General features: G+C 41.2%; 1 protein-coding gene and 1 non-coding gene across 2 annotated transcripts; both read right to left on the reverse strand.

Moving 5' to 3' along the window:
- Window positions 1-1,434: 1,434 nt before the first annotated feature.
- Window positions 1,435-9,367, reverse strand: LOC130487648 (uncharacterized). The gene is made up of 5 exons (XM_056861149.1): window positions 9,292-9,367; window positions 4,426-4,472; window positions 3,307-3,427; window positions 3,020-3,206; window positions 1,435-2,128 (listed from the first exon to the last, which is right to left on the reverse strand). The coding sequence occupies exons 3-5, from the start codon at window positions 3,371-3,373 to the stop codon at window positions 1,435-1,437; spliced, it is 948 nt and encodes a 315-aa protein (XP_056717127.1). The 5' UTR covers window positions 3,374-3,427; window positions 4,426-4,472; window positions 9,292-9,367.
- TRNAM-CAU (transfer RNA methionine (anticodon CAU)) lies at window positions 8,726-8,794 on the reverse strand. Its single transcript has one exon. It is a non-coding gene; the product is annotated as a tRNA-Met (tRNA).
- Window positions 9,368-15,494: the final 6,127 nt, after the last annotated feature.

Below are 15,494 nucleotides of genomic sequence, written 5' to 3' on the forward strand. Positions count from 1 at the left end.
AAAGTTGACCGCGCGTTTATCTGAGATGGTGCTGAACAAGTAACATGGGAGATTCATAGATTTTCAGGCGTGCCTTATGCAGTTGCTACAGTTCATTTACAATCTATTGCATGTGGCAACTTGTGCCCCACAGGAAATCTGAACTGACAAATAATAGGTGTTCTCCTTACTCCAATAAAGGCTGTAGTTGTTTAGATTAAATACTTTACCAAACATTTATTTTTCTTTGTGAAAAGAAATAATACAATTGAACCATCTTTAGCGTATTACATTTTAAAAGGTTATACTGTCTAACTGTATAAAAATCACAAAAATATGAATGCTAGCCAAAATCTGGATAATTCCTGTATGAGGTTGGCATTTGTGAACCAGGCTAGACACTTAAGAACAACATGGCAGTCTTTTGTAATTCCTTCATACACTTCATTACCTTGCTAAGCAAAGATTAACTTCAAAGGACTAATTTCCACCTCTGACTGCAGAATAAAATATTTCACTCACAACCCTACAAAGTCAATGGCAGGGGTGGCTTCATTTAACTGTAGAGGCCATGAAATCAGCAAAGGAAACCTTTATTGACCCTCAGTTTTGTTACTTGAAGTACTAATTGTGAAACCAAATAGAGTATTGTGATCACACTGGATAATGATAGAAATTGGTATTAAGAACAGAATTTGATACCTTTAGAACATCTGAATTTCATTTTTTAATGGCATTCATCCCCTGCACATTCAGAGCCCTCATACTTGGAGAGTATCTCTATAGGTTCTGCTGAGGTCTCTCTTCCCCTTCCTGATGCTGTCCCTCCTTAGCTTGGTGGGCCAGAACAACATCACACATGCCTGGTTGCCATTGATAGTGCAAGGCCCTTCTGCAGTCCCCTACACAACCTATCTCTACAAAAAGTTTGTATGTTGGCAGCAAGACAGCTGACATGTAAAATGTAGAAGGCGCTTGCATTATTGGCAAGAGCTGGTATATTGCAGACAAGTCCTTTTTAAAAAACACATATCTAATGGTACATAGAATAATGCTGCCCTTCCTTACAGGGTTGTTGTAAAGATCCATAGATTTTACACATTTATTTGCTTCACAAATGTTTAGAAACTGTAACTTTCAGCAGGTCTTCTGGATTCTTCTGCATCTGCAACCTGCACAAAAAATGTAATGGTTCAGTCTGCAGGTTCATTGAAGGGGGAAAAGAGTGCAAACAATGCAGCTTAAGAGACTGCAGGAAAGCATGTTCAAAATGTCATTCCCAAATATTTTGTCTGAATGGAGAGTAACACTTGGGCTGCTTGTTAGGATGATCACTCTTTCAAATGGCCACTTTGCCTTTGTAATAAGTGACTCATCAATATGAATGGTTGTCTCCTGGGCTTCCTTTTCATTAATTCTAAGCATAATTCTCTCCCTCCTTGGTATGTGCGCCATTTAAATTCTGTCCAGCTCCATTTTCCAAAATGAGATTGCAGATGAACTAGAGAAAGGTTTGCCGCCAATGACAAGCAGGACAGTGGAGAGCTCACAAATACCCACAGAGTCAGGGTTTAGATAGCTGAAGTTTGCCGCCTCCTCTGGAAGGTCAAGTGTAGCATGATCCTGTTCCATTGAAAGATTGAGGTATGAGATTTTCTCTTCCTTGGACAAACTGCCTGCTGGCTGAATTGCACTCAGTTCTGCATTGGAAGTAGTTTGGAGTGAACAGAATTCTGGCTCCTTTTGAGGTTGGTGAAAGGTGCTCATTTCTATTTCATTACCATCATCATTGCTGAATGCTTGGTACGTAGGCTCTGTCTGAAAGTACTCACAGAAACAGGAGTGCTGCTTTGAGATGGCTAGTAGCTTTGAACAGTGCTTTTCCTTCCGATGCAAACAGTAATTGAGTGATTCACTTGACGAGTCAGCCACCTCCTGGAAACCGTATCCAAGTCCCAGGAGGCAATGATAGGCTTTGGATGAAGGATTTCCATCCCTTGGGCAAGCTACTTTTTTCCACATCTCAGAAGGAAAGTGGTATTTCCACAGTGTGCCATTTGGCTTAGCATTAGAGATTCCTCCACCAAATACTAGCATGGAGTCTTGAAAGATTAAAGCAGAGTGTCCCACCACTTTGGGAGGCCCCTGGCTAAAATACAGAGATGATACACATTAATGAGTACAAGGACAATGATATTCATGTAGATGACATGAAGAGAATTTTTTTAATGCATGTTCAGTGAGTTCAGGGGAAAGACTACCTTTAGGAACCAATTCTTCCTTTCAGTGCAGTTCTCCCCCCCCCCCATGTTACACATCTAAACCAACCAATGGAATGTGTGCACTACATCCTAAACCAGTTCTTCATCTGGTGCAATGATGGCTGTTGAGGACCCTTGTGTGTTGATCCTGTCAGCACAAATTTCCCTCTAATACAAATAATTTTGATTATAAATTGCACTAATCCAAATAACTAACTGCATGCTTTTCAGACTGCTGCTAGGAGAAATCAGTACTCTCTTTTAAAAGGTATAGTTTTGCATGTAAATTTACCTTTATATCAATACTAATTTCAACTAAAATCAAGAGCTTGGATCCAAAGACCAGTATGCTCACCAGAACTTTTCAGGCTCTCCTTTCCTACAGCAACCCTTTCCAAAATACCCAGAGCTTGCTTCTGACCTTCAAGAATCTCTTTGGGGGTAGCATTCGATGTGGTACAGGAGGATGCAGTTAGGCAAGAGCAGTGGCCACCACGTGCACAGAAGTGCCTTTTAGTCATACACAAGGTTCTTTAGATCCTGGCTAATGTAACTAGAATGATGTGATGATGATGCACTTGACAGTACAGCTATCAAAGAAGGCAATGTGACTTTCACAGTAATACAAATACAAGCAGAGCCCATCTGCACCAGATCTAAGCATCCTGCTAATTTACTTCTGCAAACAGCATCACTGTTAGGTAGGAAAGAGTTTCCCCTCTGTCAGATTTGCTGATCACCAGGGCTATGCAGGTGAATTTCTCAGATTAAAAGTTTACCTGTTTCTGATGCTAGACCAGTTGGTAGCTATGAAATCCCACTTCCAGAAGTCCTTTTGCTCATTCAGTCCCATCAGCCCTCCAAACAAGTACATGCCATGGCCGTAAACCACAGCTGCATGACCATGCCGGGGGCCTGGACTGCCACCATACAGAGTGGCTGGTACAGGGAACCACTGTTTTGTATCTGAAAACAAAGGATTACTACTGTTAGCTTCAGCAGTCACCATCGTGGAGCTGAAGGCAGCTGTGAGTCAGCACTCCCATTCTCATATGTCTATACTTACCAAAACAAAAAGTCCAGAATTCTTGGGAAACACCTTTAATGTCAATGTATCCACCATACATATACATGCTGCCCCTGTAGACAACTGCACTGTGGCCCTTGCGGTTAGTAGGAGCTGTTCCCTGGAAAGATGACGGAAATGCAGCAATCTATTAACAGTTGTGCCATCACACATGAAAATCAAGCAGTCACCCTTCTTTACCATCATCAATAACATCGTTCTGCTAGTTACAATCAACTGAAGGAGTGAGGAATAGATGTTTAGGAAGTGGCAAAAGCATTTAGGACGCAGCATTCAGGAAGTGGCAAAAGCACCAAGCTAACTTTTTTTTCACTATACTACAGTACAATGGAGACACATGCTACCCCACCATTTCTGTCCAGCAAAACAGAAATACTGACACCTTAATACAAAGCCATTCCCCCCTTTTTTAACACCTTAGAGTCCTGGATCTCTAAGATGAATTAGCAAAAAGAACAAAGTGGCAGTTACCACATGGGTGGAAGCTCTTCTTCAAATAATTAGCATGAGGCAACACTCCTCAAAACTAGCATAACTTCAGAATTATCAAACTTCGCCCTTCCAAAAAGAGATACAAACTTTGCATAAAGTTGGTGGTGCTATGTCTTTTTAAATAACAATTTCACAAGCAGTTTGGAAGTTCTTGAAATGTAGGAGGGAAGGTAACTGGAAATCCAGGGTGCTCTGCTCACCCAATTGTTGCTGCAGCCTTGAAGGAGAGGAAGGCAGTTTGAGACTTGAGAGGTACACACTTTGAATGAAAGCATACTCATATACACACATAAACCATGTCCTGCCCCGTATGAGATTTGGCTTTGGGGGGATGGGATCTGAATGGGGTACCTTTGGTTTGTTTGTTTTTATAGAGTACTTTGGAACAGTACACTAGTTTTTCACAGGTATCTTATTTAAAGGGTGAGTAATAAAAGGCTCTCTAACAAAAACAATACAGCATCATACCATACATTTTACTGCAACATTTCCCTGGCCAAGTCCACAATGGAACTGTTTTCCGAACATACTCCAAAGCAAGCTGTTTAATCAACAAAGCAACATGTTTCATATATGATTCATACATTTGTTTTTCCAATTTCTTACCTCACCCTCTACTGCTGTGAGCTGGCACTGAAGCCACTTGGCTGAATCTGCAGAAATACAATTTTAACAAAGTGTCTGTAACACCTCCAAGGGATGCTCTGCCATGCAATGCAATGCAATGCAATATAAGGTCCTGGGCATCTTGAAGGAAAAGGACATAGTTTCAGTTGCTCAAATCCTTCAGCACCTACTAAGGAAAAATGTGTGCCATTAAGGTAGCTCATAAGTCGCTTCTCAACCCAGTCATTTCCATAAGAGGACCTAGAGCTCAGTAGCCCAGCATATGCTTTGCATGCATAAGGGCCCAGTTTCCATTTCAGGCATTCCTAGTTAACAGGAGCTCAAGTAGACAGGCTAGGGAAGGCTTCTACCTGAGGACCTGTCTAAGCAGTAAATATAAGGCTAGATGGACCAAAAAGGCCGATTCATTTAGTGAATAAATATAATACTCCTAGGACTATTTCCACATGGGAAATTTGCCCCAGGTAAGATGAGAAGTGAGGTTTTTTCTCTCTGCTTAACTATGGCACATTTGTACACTTGCCATGGTTTCCCTGGCTTTTCTCTGACCTTTCCCAAACCTGTTTGCTGAGTTTCGGAAAGACTGCAGCAAAGTTCAGATTTTTCTGGTCCAACTCACATGGCAGCCTGTGCCACCAGCGGTCTTTTAATTTTTTAACCAGCAATTTAATATAATATTACAGCAATCTGTGTATCAATTTCTCTGAATTCTAGCTTTTATTTTTTTAAAGCAAATATCTACCCCCTTTCAATTTGGAAAGGTGTATCTCTGCAACAAAACAGACTAGGAATTACTTTTTAACATGTGAAGGCTAGGAATTCAGAGCACCTGATAAACATATAACCTTATAATGATATTCAATTGCTGATTTTAAAAACACTGGAAAACCCCTGGTGGTAGGAGGTGGATAGTAGCCACAGCAGGGTAACAATGCAACCCTGTCCCGGTGAGGAAAACACCTAGAAGAGAAGATGTTGACTGAATGCTAGGATAACTACTTTGTGGAAATTACTTGTGTCCCCAGTAATATTCTCTAGAGGGTTATTTTTTAGCCTTTTGATTTCTAATGCTTAAAGATTTTTCAAATTAAATAGCAGACGAATGTAACTTCTACCAGATAACAGATCTTAAAAATTAAGATACAAGGTAACTGAAATGCTTATCTCTAAAGCTTACAAAGCCAAAGAAATAGCTTATAAAGCTTTAAGGGGGGGGGGGTTGTTTTGTTTTTCATGTTTTTGTTTCTCCGTTTCCATATACGTGTGTGTGAGAGAGAGATCACATTTTGCCTTCTTCCAGTGGACCTTATGTTACGGCAACAAAAAGGTGAATTTCTGCCTTTTCATAGTAGTTCAACTATGCCTTTTTCTGAGCTTGTGAAGGGCACTACCAAGCGGAAAAAGCCAATCAGGGTTCCCATGGGCATGTAAGACCCACAAATGCTCCTTCAAACATTACAGAAAAGATAAAACACCAAGGAAATGTCCTTGCTGGAATAGAACCTGTTTCTGAAGCAAACTGCCAGAAAAATTTGGATTTAGGAAACATATAAGCCATACAAGTAAGATGGGTGAATTCTCATCCTCTTGTTCCTGTAAGGAGATATTATTTTTGCTGTGAATAAGGTGAGTTGATAGCTTAGCAGTTTTTTTGGCACAGTGGCTTCCAGACATATTGCAACGTGGCCACCGTCTATTGTTCCTCTTAACTATACAAATCCTGTTTTCCAGCAGCCATCAGTTGCTAGTAACTTTCAAATCCTTCAAAAACAATCCAGCTAACCTCTGGGAAACTTCTCTCTCAGTAGACAGAAAGGTGTTTCCTTTTCTATAAATTTGGAGATCTAGAATGCTGTAACACTGCAAGCTGACTAGATGGAGTGCGCTGGACTGGAAACATGATACCTCAAGCAAGTTCAGGATGGCATAATGACAAAATAAAAAGGGAAATGTCTCCTCTCTCGGCTCAGCCCACACTGCCCTCCCTCTCAAGGAATATCAACATTTTTCAGTAGGTCTAATGTTCTTTAATCAGATGCTTTAAATTGCATTCAAAATTCTGTCATTCCTGAAATTAAAGTACAATTATTGTAGGACAAAATTATTTAATCCTTATGGCACAATTACAAGACCAAAACAAGCTAAGTAAGAAATAAAATTCACCACTGATATTTCCTCTTCGCTGCCTAAATATTTGGACACAGTCATTCTGTTACAAATACCATCTGTAAACTTCACCTGCTGCATTTGTTTTCTCCCACAACACCTAAAATAAAGCAGGTCTGATAGGAAAACCCAGCATAGTGCAGTGGTTAAAGTATCAGACTAGGATGTGGGAGACCCGAGTTCAAATCCCCACTCTGCCATGGAAGCTGGCTGGGTGACCTTGGGCCAGCCACTCAGCCTAATCTACTTCATTGGGTTGTTGTGAGGATAAAATAGAGAAGAGGATTATGATGCAAACTGCTTTGGGTCACTAGGAAGGAAAGCAAGGTATAAATACCTAAATAAACAGAAAAGGCCCTCTATTTGGCCCACAATTAAATTTGTCAATTCCGCCTACATTTCTGATACAATGTCATTTATAAGAAGGATGCTAGCAGCTTTAAGCTATAGAAAAAACTGCTATGAAATGGAAAGCATTACAGACAATCTGATGTTAAAAGAAACTATCTACACAACACATTTATATGTTTTGCCAGCATTTAAAGGCATATAGGACTTGGATAGCTCAAGCAAGCCTGATCTCGTCAGATCTCAGAAGCTCAGCAGGGTCAGCCCTGCCTAGAACTTAGACGGGAGACCACCAAGGAAGACCAGGGAGGTTACACGGAGGCAGGCAATGGCAGACCACCTCTGAATATCTCTTGCACTGAAAACCCCTCTTGGTGTCACGCTAAATCAGCTGTGACTAAACAGCACTTTCCACCACCATAAGTCAGATATGATTACACCTAGGGTTGCCAACTCAAAGAAAAAAATGTCCCATCCCTTTAATAAAGACTTAATGGGATGTAATTTGCCAGGTGACCTTATTTACCTCCATTTCAACACCAGCCCATTTTCACACATTAAGACTCTATTAAAGGGACACGCCATTTTTCGCCAGGCCTGTGGCAACCTGAAGCCAGCCCCTCCTACTGACTGCAAAGCACTATATTGCTGTAAATGTCCAGAAGTTGTTGATATTCACATACAAGTGGTGATAATCCCAGACAAATTTGGTGAATATCCAAAAATGCATCAGCCAACACTGAAAGTCTCTTAAATATTGTCATATTTGGTATATGTTCCAAAAGTAGAAAATGTGCATCTTCAGACATTCATGAAATTTGTCTGAGCTGGTCAACATTCATAGTCTCCTATTTATTTTTCAATTCAATTTATTTATTTTATTTAGGGGGTTCACTGAGTGGTATCCTACCTTAGAAATTCATCCAAATGAAGGAACCTTTCTCCAACTTAAGGGGCTCTTCACTTGGAGGATACAGGTCACTGTAACTTATGTCGAAACCACATGTTACGTTTAATGCAAGATCAACACAGGGACTTAAAGCCATACACCAGCAGCGAGTTCCCCAATTCCAAGGCACTCAAGGACCTAATTTGGATTAGGACTATGGCCCAGAGAGAGAAGGGGCTCCACCCTACTCCCGGTACCATTTTCCTGTCCCAAAACAGCCCCATGGGGGCACTATTTGCACCATTGGAGGCTGCAGGTGTAGTGAATGATTGCATGGGCAGACCCCTCCACATGCCAGGGTCACAAATTATTGATTATTTATTTTTATTTATTTCTCCTGGCTGAGAAGAGCCCCGTGGCACAGAGTGGTAAACTGCAGTACTGCAGTCCAAGCTCTGCTCACAACCTGAGTTCGATTCCAATGGAAGTTGGTTTCAGGTAGCCAGCTCAAGGTTGTCTCAGCCTTCCATCCTTCCAAGGTCAGTAAAATGAGTACCCAGCTTGCTGGGGGTAAAGGGAAGATGACTGGGGAAGGCACTGGCAAACAAAGTCTGCCTAGAAAACATTGGGTTGTGATGTCACCCCATGGGTCAGGAATGACCCGGTGCTTGCACAGGGGACCTTTACCTTTTTTATCCTGGCTGAGGCTGAGCTCAGAGCAGCTAACATCATCAAATACAATACAATGAACACATGAAGCTGCCTGATACTGAATAAGCCACTTGGCCCATCGAAGTCAGTATTACCTACTCAGAGCAGCAGCGGCTCTCCAGGGTAGAGGTCTTTCAGATCAGCTACTTGCCAGGTTCCTTTGATTGGAGATGCCGGGGATTGAACCTGGGACCTTCTGCATATGAAGCAGATGCTCTACCACTGAGCCACGGCCCCTCCCCAAATGCAATACAATAAAACCACTAGTATGTAAATAAATCAACTTTTAAAACTTTTTTCCCTGTTTTTAATCAATCAGTTAATCAATTGGCGCCCATCTGTAGTGCATAGGTCTACAGTGGGCTTGGGGAAGCAATCAGGGTCCCCAATTAGGTTAGATAATAACATAGTAGGTTGGGGAGGCCAGCTCTGATGAAAAAATGTTGCTGCCCTGAACTGTAGGCCTGGCGGAACATCTTGGTCTTACAGGCTCTGGTCTCTCTAGAGAGAGAGAGTTCCACCGGGTCAGGGTCGAAAAAGGACAGCCAGACACCTTTTGAATCACCATCTGAATCAGGCTCCTGCAGCACTTTGGAACTGAGTTTCCAGGGGGCACTCCTAGCTGGAATCTTGCTACCAGTCCCCATTGGGATCATGCACTAAATGTAACCTTAGTTTTGGCCTTAGACATTCCTCTGAAGAATTGTTTATACCATAGTCTTGAGCCATACCAGTATCATATAGCCAGAGAGGAGTCTTCTTCTGTGTGAAAGCAGAATCTACCGTCCCACCAAAGATGTAGAGGATACCCTGCAAATAGAATAATGATTTCCCAGTCAGCCATATTTACATTTACCAAAGTCTAATGCCAAAACAAAAACATTTGAGCTGCAAAATCCAAACCCTGAGCTGCAACTCAGCAACAGTCAGTATACAAACCCATGTCCCTATACATATGGAAGATTTTCATGCCCAACCACCTCAATGAGCTGGGAATCAGAGCCTACCGCACCACAGCCAGAGCTTAGAATCCTGGAAGCATTGCAAAGTGCTGCTTCCTCTCTAGGTCTCAGCATGAAAACGGTGGGGATCCATCAGATGCCTGAAATAATCACTTATGCCTAGTATATAAGTATAGCAGACTATGTTCCCCACCTCAAAAAAAAAGCTCAACAAGTCTCCAGATTGGCCTGCAATAAGCCCTCAAATGTAAATCTTGTATGTATCAAGGGGCAAGAGAAAAAAACAGGATGTGATAGCATCACTTGATTAGCTTTTCAAAATTCAAGTCCAGTAGCACTTTAAGAGACCAACAAAAATTTTCAGGGTACAGGCTTTCAAGAGTCAAAGCTCACTTCATCAGATGGTATACACCCTGGAAATTTTTGTTGGCTCTTAAGTGCAACTGTCCTTGAATTCTGTTCTACTACTATAGACTAACACTGCTGCCCACCTGAAACTATCTAGCTTTTGTGACAGAGTACACACAAACATTGGACAGAGATAAAAAGTTTGCCAATGCTGATCTAGATAGGTACATCTAGATAGTACATAGTGGTACATAAAAATAAAGAACAATGCTGGTTATCAATGCATGTAGCATTTTGCTGTAATGACCCTGTTGTGGGTGCAATTTACACAACAAGTTTTAGTTTCAAGACACATCTTTTACATTTGTGTAAGTTCCTCCTTAGGGCAAAGACTTAGAGCTGATTTAAATGTTACAGCCCCCCCCCCCCCGAGCTTGCTGGTATGCAGCAGACATAACACCTTATCATACATGAGCCCAAATGCAGGTAGAAGCCACATAGTCTTATAAAAGATACTTCATATGCTTGAGCTGACACAGATAAGAGGCACGGGATCTAATGCTTTTGCCCACAAGATAGAGCAACACCACAGGAAGCTGTTTTCAGAAGCTTCCTTACATGAACTATAGTTTATCAGCCCTGAGGTCAAAGATGCAGTAATTTTTCCAGGGGGGAAATATCCTCCGAAAAGGGAATGGCTGTTTCTTCTTTTTCACCCTCAACAAAGGCAGGCTTTCTTGTGGATAAGAGCAGTATGCAAACAAAATACATCCAATATCATGCTTATCATTTTCCTCCTCAGGAATAAACGTGGGGGTAGGGGGAGAGAAAGAAAACTGGTAAGAGTTTACTTTCATCTCAGCACATTAAAAACTAACAACGTTATCCACTCACAAATTAGTAAAATCCATACAGGCTCTGTAAATATATTGTGCCCCACTGAGCTCTCCTGTACAATTCAAATCCAGGGTTACACCTCCAGCTCAATCAAAGAAAAAGGTGTTAATTAATAAAGCTGCAATTTTTGGAATATGTAGAGTCCTAAATGTTGTTACTGGAGGGTCTTGAAGAGACATCCAGGGTGAAGCAATCCTTTATGCTTTCTGCCTATCCTTTAATACAAAAAGCTTTGATGTACTAGAAACTGCACATGGAGAAACAACTCTTGAAATTCAACCATTTTTGGAATGTCACACAGCAGCTCTTTTAGCAGTCCCAAGTCTCCCTTTCCTGCTCAGAACACAGGTCACCCCCATGAGGCAACACGCTGGAGAAAAATCACACTTAGTTCACACAACATGCAAGACAAGCCTGGGATTGCTACAGAGTGTTTCCTGGATGGGAAGCCAAGGTTGGCTGCAATTCCCTGTCTATTGTTAGTGTGAAAGAAGTGCATTTGCAAAGAAATGTGTTTGTTGTATTTGCTATTGGAAAGAGTGAGAATGAAGATTCTCATCCTTAAACAGAAGGCTCTTTTACCAGAGACTGCCAGTGAACTTCCCGCAGCACCCAGCCACAGACCATAAGGAGAAAAGTCACCATCACAAAAGAAAGCAACCTACAGTACCTTACAGGATTGGATTAATGTGAACTTGCCTGATACTCCACCATTGTATGCTCTTCCAGTTCTTCTGGGCCATTTTCAGAACTGTCCAGTCTTTCCCATTTGTTGCTGCCTAGAAAATGTTTTAATTGGTTATTAAGGTAAGAAACAGATTAATGTGATCACCTCATCTGTCTACCTCCTAACACATACCTTTAACATGGTTCTACACTATTAAACTCCAGTAGCACCCTACAAAGATGAAGACAAAAGTTGATTAAGATACACTGGGCTGAATTCCATCTAAAATGTATAGCATGGAAGCATGACTTCCACTTCTCCCCTGTCCTGTTGAAGCCTGAAAGCTCCCCCCTCCCAACGGTGTTCCTGGGGGATAGAGGTTCCTCAACATCAGCATGAAGGGGAATTAGATGGCTGACAAAGGAGAGGGGTATCAGCAAAAAATATCTCCCCACACACACCTTGAGTTTTCAGTGGGATTCAACCCACTGTGATTCTCTGACGCAGATAGTCTTGTGTGCCTTGCATTACAAAGAAACCAAGAACAGTATGTATCATTAGATAAAACGTGTCTCTCAGTCTTTGCTTCAGTTGCTGCTCATGGAAGAAACAAAATGTTTCAGAAACTATGGGTGGAACTATGCAGCCTCCACCAAAAACAGTAGCCCCACATCAAGTTCTACCCTTGCTCTCCAGAATGCACCGCTCAATTTACCTTATGTGCTTACTACGCCAAGCATCGCCCTGCTTCTCCAGTGGCAGCCAGTGATGTACAGCAGGGACACATACGAGATAACAATGTCAGGACACAGGGCAAGGTTTTACCATATGTTACAGCGACAGAGGTGGAACAGTTAACACAGAACTACCACTTTTGGTGGATGGGAATCTTTACTCTGTGGACAAATGCCCAACAGTGTCCTACTATCACCATGCATTAATATATACATATTTTACATTATAAGCCTCCTTGAGTTCTTATAGGTAGAAAAGTGGCTAATAAGTATTTTAAATAAATGAAATAAATATTACATGTATGATATTTTAAAAAGATTTGATAAGGTAAATTGAAACTGGGAATTCCTTCCCTGTCCAAATTGACACAAACATACCTAGATAATCCCAACATTCTTCCAGTGTGTGAAACAACAGAAACTTCAGGAGGTAAGAAGAGTCTTGCTGGGTCACACCAAGGATACACCTAGTGCAGCATCCTTTCCAGCAACAAACTTGTTATTTGTTTTTATTTTTAAAAAATAATATGTTGCCTTTGCACCCCACAGAAAACAGTCAAGGCAGGTTTAAATACTTTTCTAAAATCAAACCACACACACGCACATATATATATAAATAAAAAATTTCCCCACCAAATCACAGCTGACTTATGATGACCCTGTAGGGTTTCCAAGGCAAGAGACATTCAAGAGGTGGTTTGCCATTGCCTGCCGCTGCGTAACAACTTGCGTATTCCTTGGTGGTCTCCCATCCAAATACTGACCAGTGTGTATGTATGTGTACACACACACACACACACACACACACATATTCATATATATACCTAATAAGGACTACAACCCAAAATTAAGAATAAAAAAATAAAATAAAAAGAACACATTTCACCTGACACCTAAAACATGAAAAACATGGTGCAAAGTGAACATATCTTCAGTCAGTTCCACAGGTAAGAGACAACTACAAGAGCATTCGTGTCTCCAGTGGACACTTGGCTAATTTTTGGGTATCTGGAGAAGGTCCTCCAATAACATTCTCAAATAAAGGGCAAGCTCACATGGGAGACACTAGTCCTCTTAGAAGCATCCTGAGTAGTTATGTTCATTTTTACATGACAGCTCCAGATACCAGTGGGGCATGTAGGCGCTCTTAAATTCAATTGAACAGCAAATTAACTTGAAATGCTCAGGTTTGCATGTTCCCTCCTCTGTTCTCCCCTCATATGCAGAACCACAACTGAAGACTTGCAGGTTTAGGAAGCTGAACTCCAATGTGTTTTAATATCTTGTTCTGCCCTCCCTAACAAACTGGAGTATGTTTCTTTCCTAGTAGCCAGGATTCCAGGTCAGGATTAAATTGTGGCTTGGAACCCTGGTCACTGGGAAAGCAACAAACCCCAATTTATTAAGGCATTTAAATTTAGATGTCGCAAAAAATTGGAACTGCAGTTGCAGCTATATGTTCAAGGGGAGATTGGAAGGAGTGCACAAGGCTGAGGATTTGCAGCTTGTTCACAACACACACTGTGGGTTGCTTAAGATGTATGAATGCAGTTATACTTTATCATCAACAAATGTCTCTGTGTGTATATTACAGATACTTACAATGGTGGACAGGTTATTAATCTCCTATAGTATTTTTATTCTGATATTACTATGGACTCCAAATTGTTGAAGACTTTCTACTCCTTGGCTCCATCATCAACCAAAAGGGAGACTGCAGCCAAGAAATCAGAAGGAGATTAAGAATGGGAAGGGCAGCCACAAAGGAGCTAGAAAAGATTCTGAAGTGTAAGGGTGTGTCACTGGCCACCAAGATTAAGTTAATTCATGCCGTCATATTCCCTATTACTATGTCTGGGTGTGAAAGCTGGACAATGAAGAAAGCTGACTGGAAGAAAGTAGACTCCTTTGAAATGTGGGGTTGGAGGAGAGTGTTATGGATACCGTGGACTGCCAAAAAAACAAAAACAAATCAGAGAGTTATAGATCAAATCAAGCCTGAACTGACCCTAGAAGCTAAAATGACTAAACTGAGGCTATCGTATTTTGGTCACATTATGAGACAGCAAGAGTCACTAGAAAAGACAGTCATGCATGGAAACGTTGAGGGCAGCAGGAAAAGAGGAAGACCCAACAAGAGATGGATTGACTCTATAAAGGAAGCCACAGCCCTCAATTTGCAAGACCTGAGCAAGGCTGTCAAAGATAGGACATTTTCGAGGACATTGATTCATAGGGTCGCCATGAGTCAGAAGCGACTTGATGGCACTTAACACACACGTACATTACTATGGAAGTCCTGTTATATATGAACTGAGAAATCACATAAGCTGAAAAAAATAGTGATTGGGTTATGTTTCCCAGAGTCTGAAGTTTTATCTATTAGGAGTCTAACAGCAGTAAGCAGGACTACATTGAGTTTATTGGGTATTGGATGTTACTGTCTCTCCTATGACCAAACAGTGATCATTATATTAAATCTTATTATAAATCTTATTATAGAAAGATTGTTCCATAAGAATTCCTCCACTATTTATTGACATTACTTGACTGGATTGAAAAAGCTGTTATAGAAAGAATCAGCACTTCATTGAAATTTCAAAATCACTAGGCTATAACAGAGTAATGGCAACCATCATCAGTAAATGAACACTTGGCTTGGTGGAAAGATAAAACAAATTAACAGTCAAACCTACCTATGCTGTATCGCCAGAAGTCATTCAAGGTGGTGGTGTGCCGACCGCCATAAACATAAAGGAAACCCCTGCACATGCAGCAGGCATGTTTAAATCGATCACATGGAGAAGCTTTGGTCTGTTGTACCGGTTTCCATGAATATTCTGTTTTTCTTTTCATTCCTGGGTCAGCTGGAAATGGTGGCCATGCCACAAGTTCTCCACAGTATCACAGACTAAAAGTGTAATAGAAAAAAAAAACAGGAAAATTGTGATAGCTGATAGAACACCTTAGGATTCAAAAATTTCTGCTTTTTTCCAAATGACAAAATGCTTATAGGTCCAAATTGGTTGGTGGTGGAAAGTACCATCAAGTCGCAACTGACTTATGGTGCCCTGTAGAGTTTTGAAAGCAAGCAATGAACAGAGGTGGTTTGCCACTGCCTCTCTCTGCGTAGCAGCCTTGGACTTCTTTGGTGGCCTCCCACCCAAGTAATAACCAGGGTCAACCCTGCTTAGCAACCAAGATCTGACGAGATTGGGCTAGCCTGGGCCATCCAGGTTAGGATCCAATTTAGTTACAGATTATTTTTCTTGCTAGAAAATTCCTGAGAATTTGGCCGAATCTCCATAGGAGGTGGCGTGACCTTG

This window comes from Euleptes europaea, chromosome 15, assembly GCF_029931775.1.
Source record: "Euleptes europaea isolate rEulEur1 chromosome 15, rEulEur1.hap1, whole genome shotgun sequence".
Classification (NCBI taxonomy): Eukaryota; Metazoa; Chordata; class Lepidosauria; order Squamata; family Sphaerodactylidae; genus Euleptes; species Euleptes europaea.

Coding starts and splice junctions, on each gene's coding strand:
- LOC130487648 (XM_056861149.1), bottom strand. CDS start 3,373: ATGTATATGTATGGTGGATACATTGACATTAAAGGTGTTTCCCAAGAA. Junction 3,207..3,306: donor ATTCTGGACTTTTTGTTTTG/GTAAGTATAGAC, acceptor CTTTGTTTTCAG/ATACAAAACAGTGGTTCCCT. Junction 2,129..3,019: donor TGGTCTAGCATCAGAAACAG/GTAAACTTTTAA, acceptor TCTGTATTTTAG/CCAGGGGCCTCCCAAAGTGG.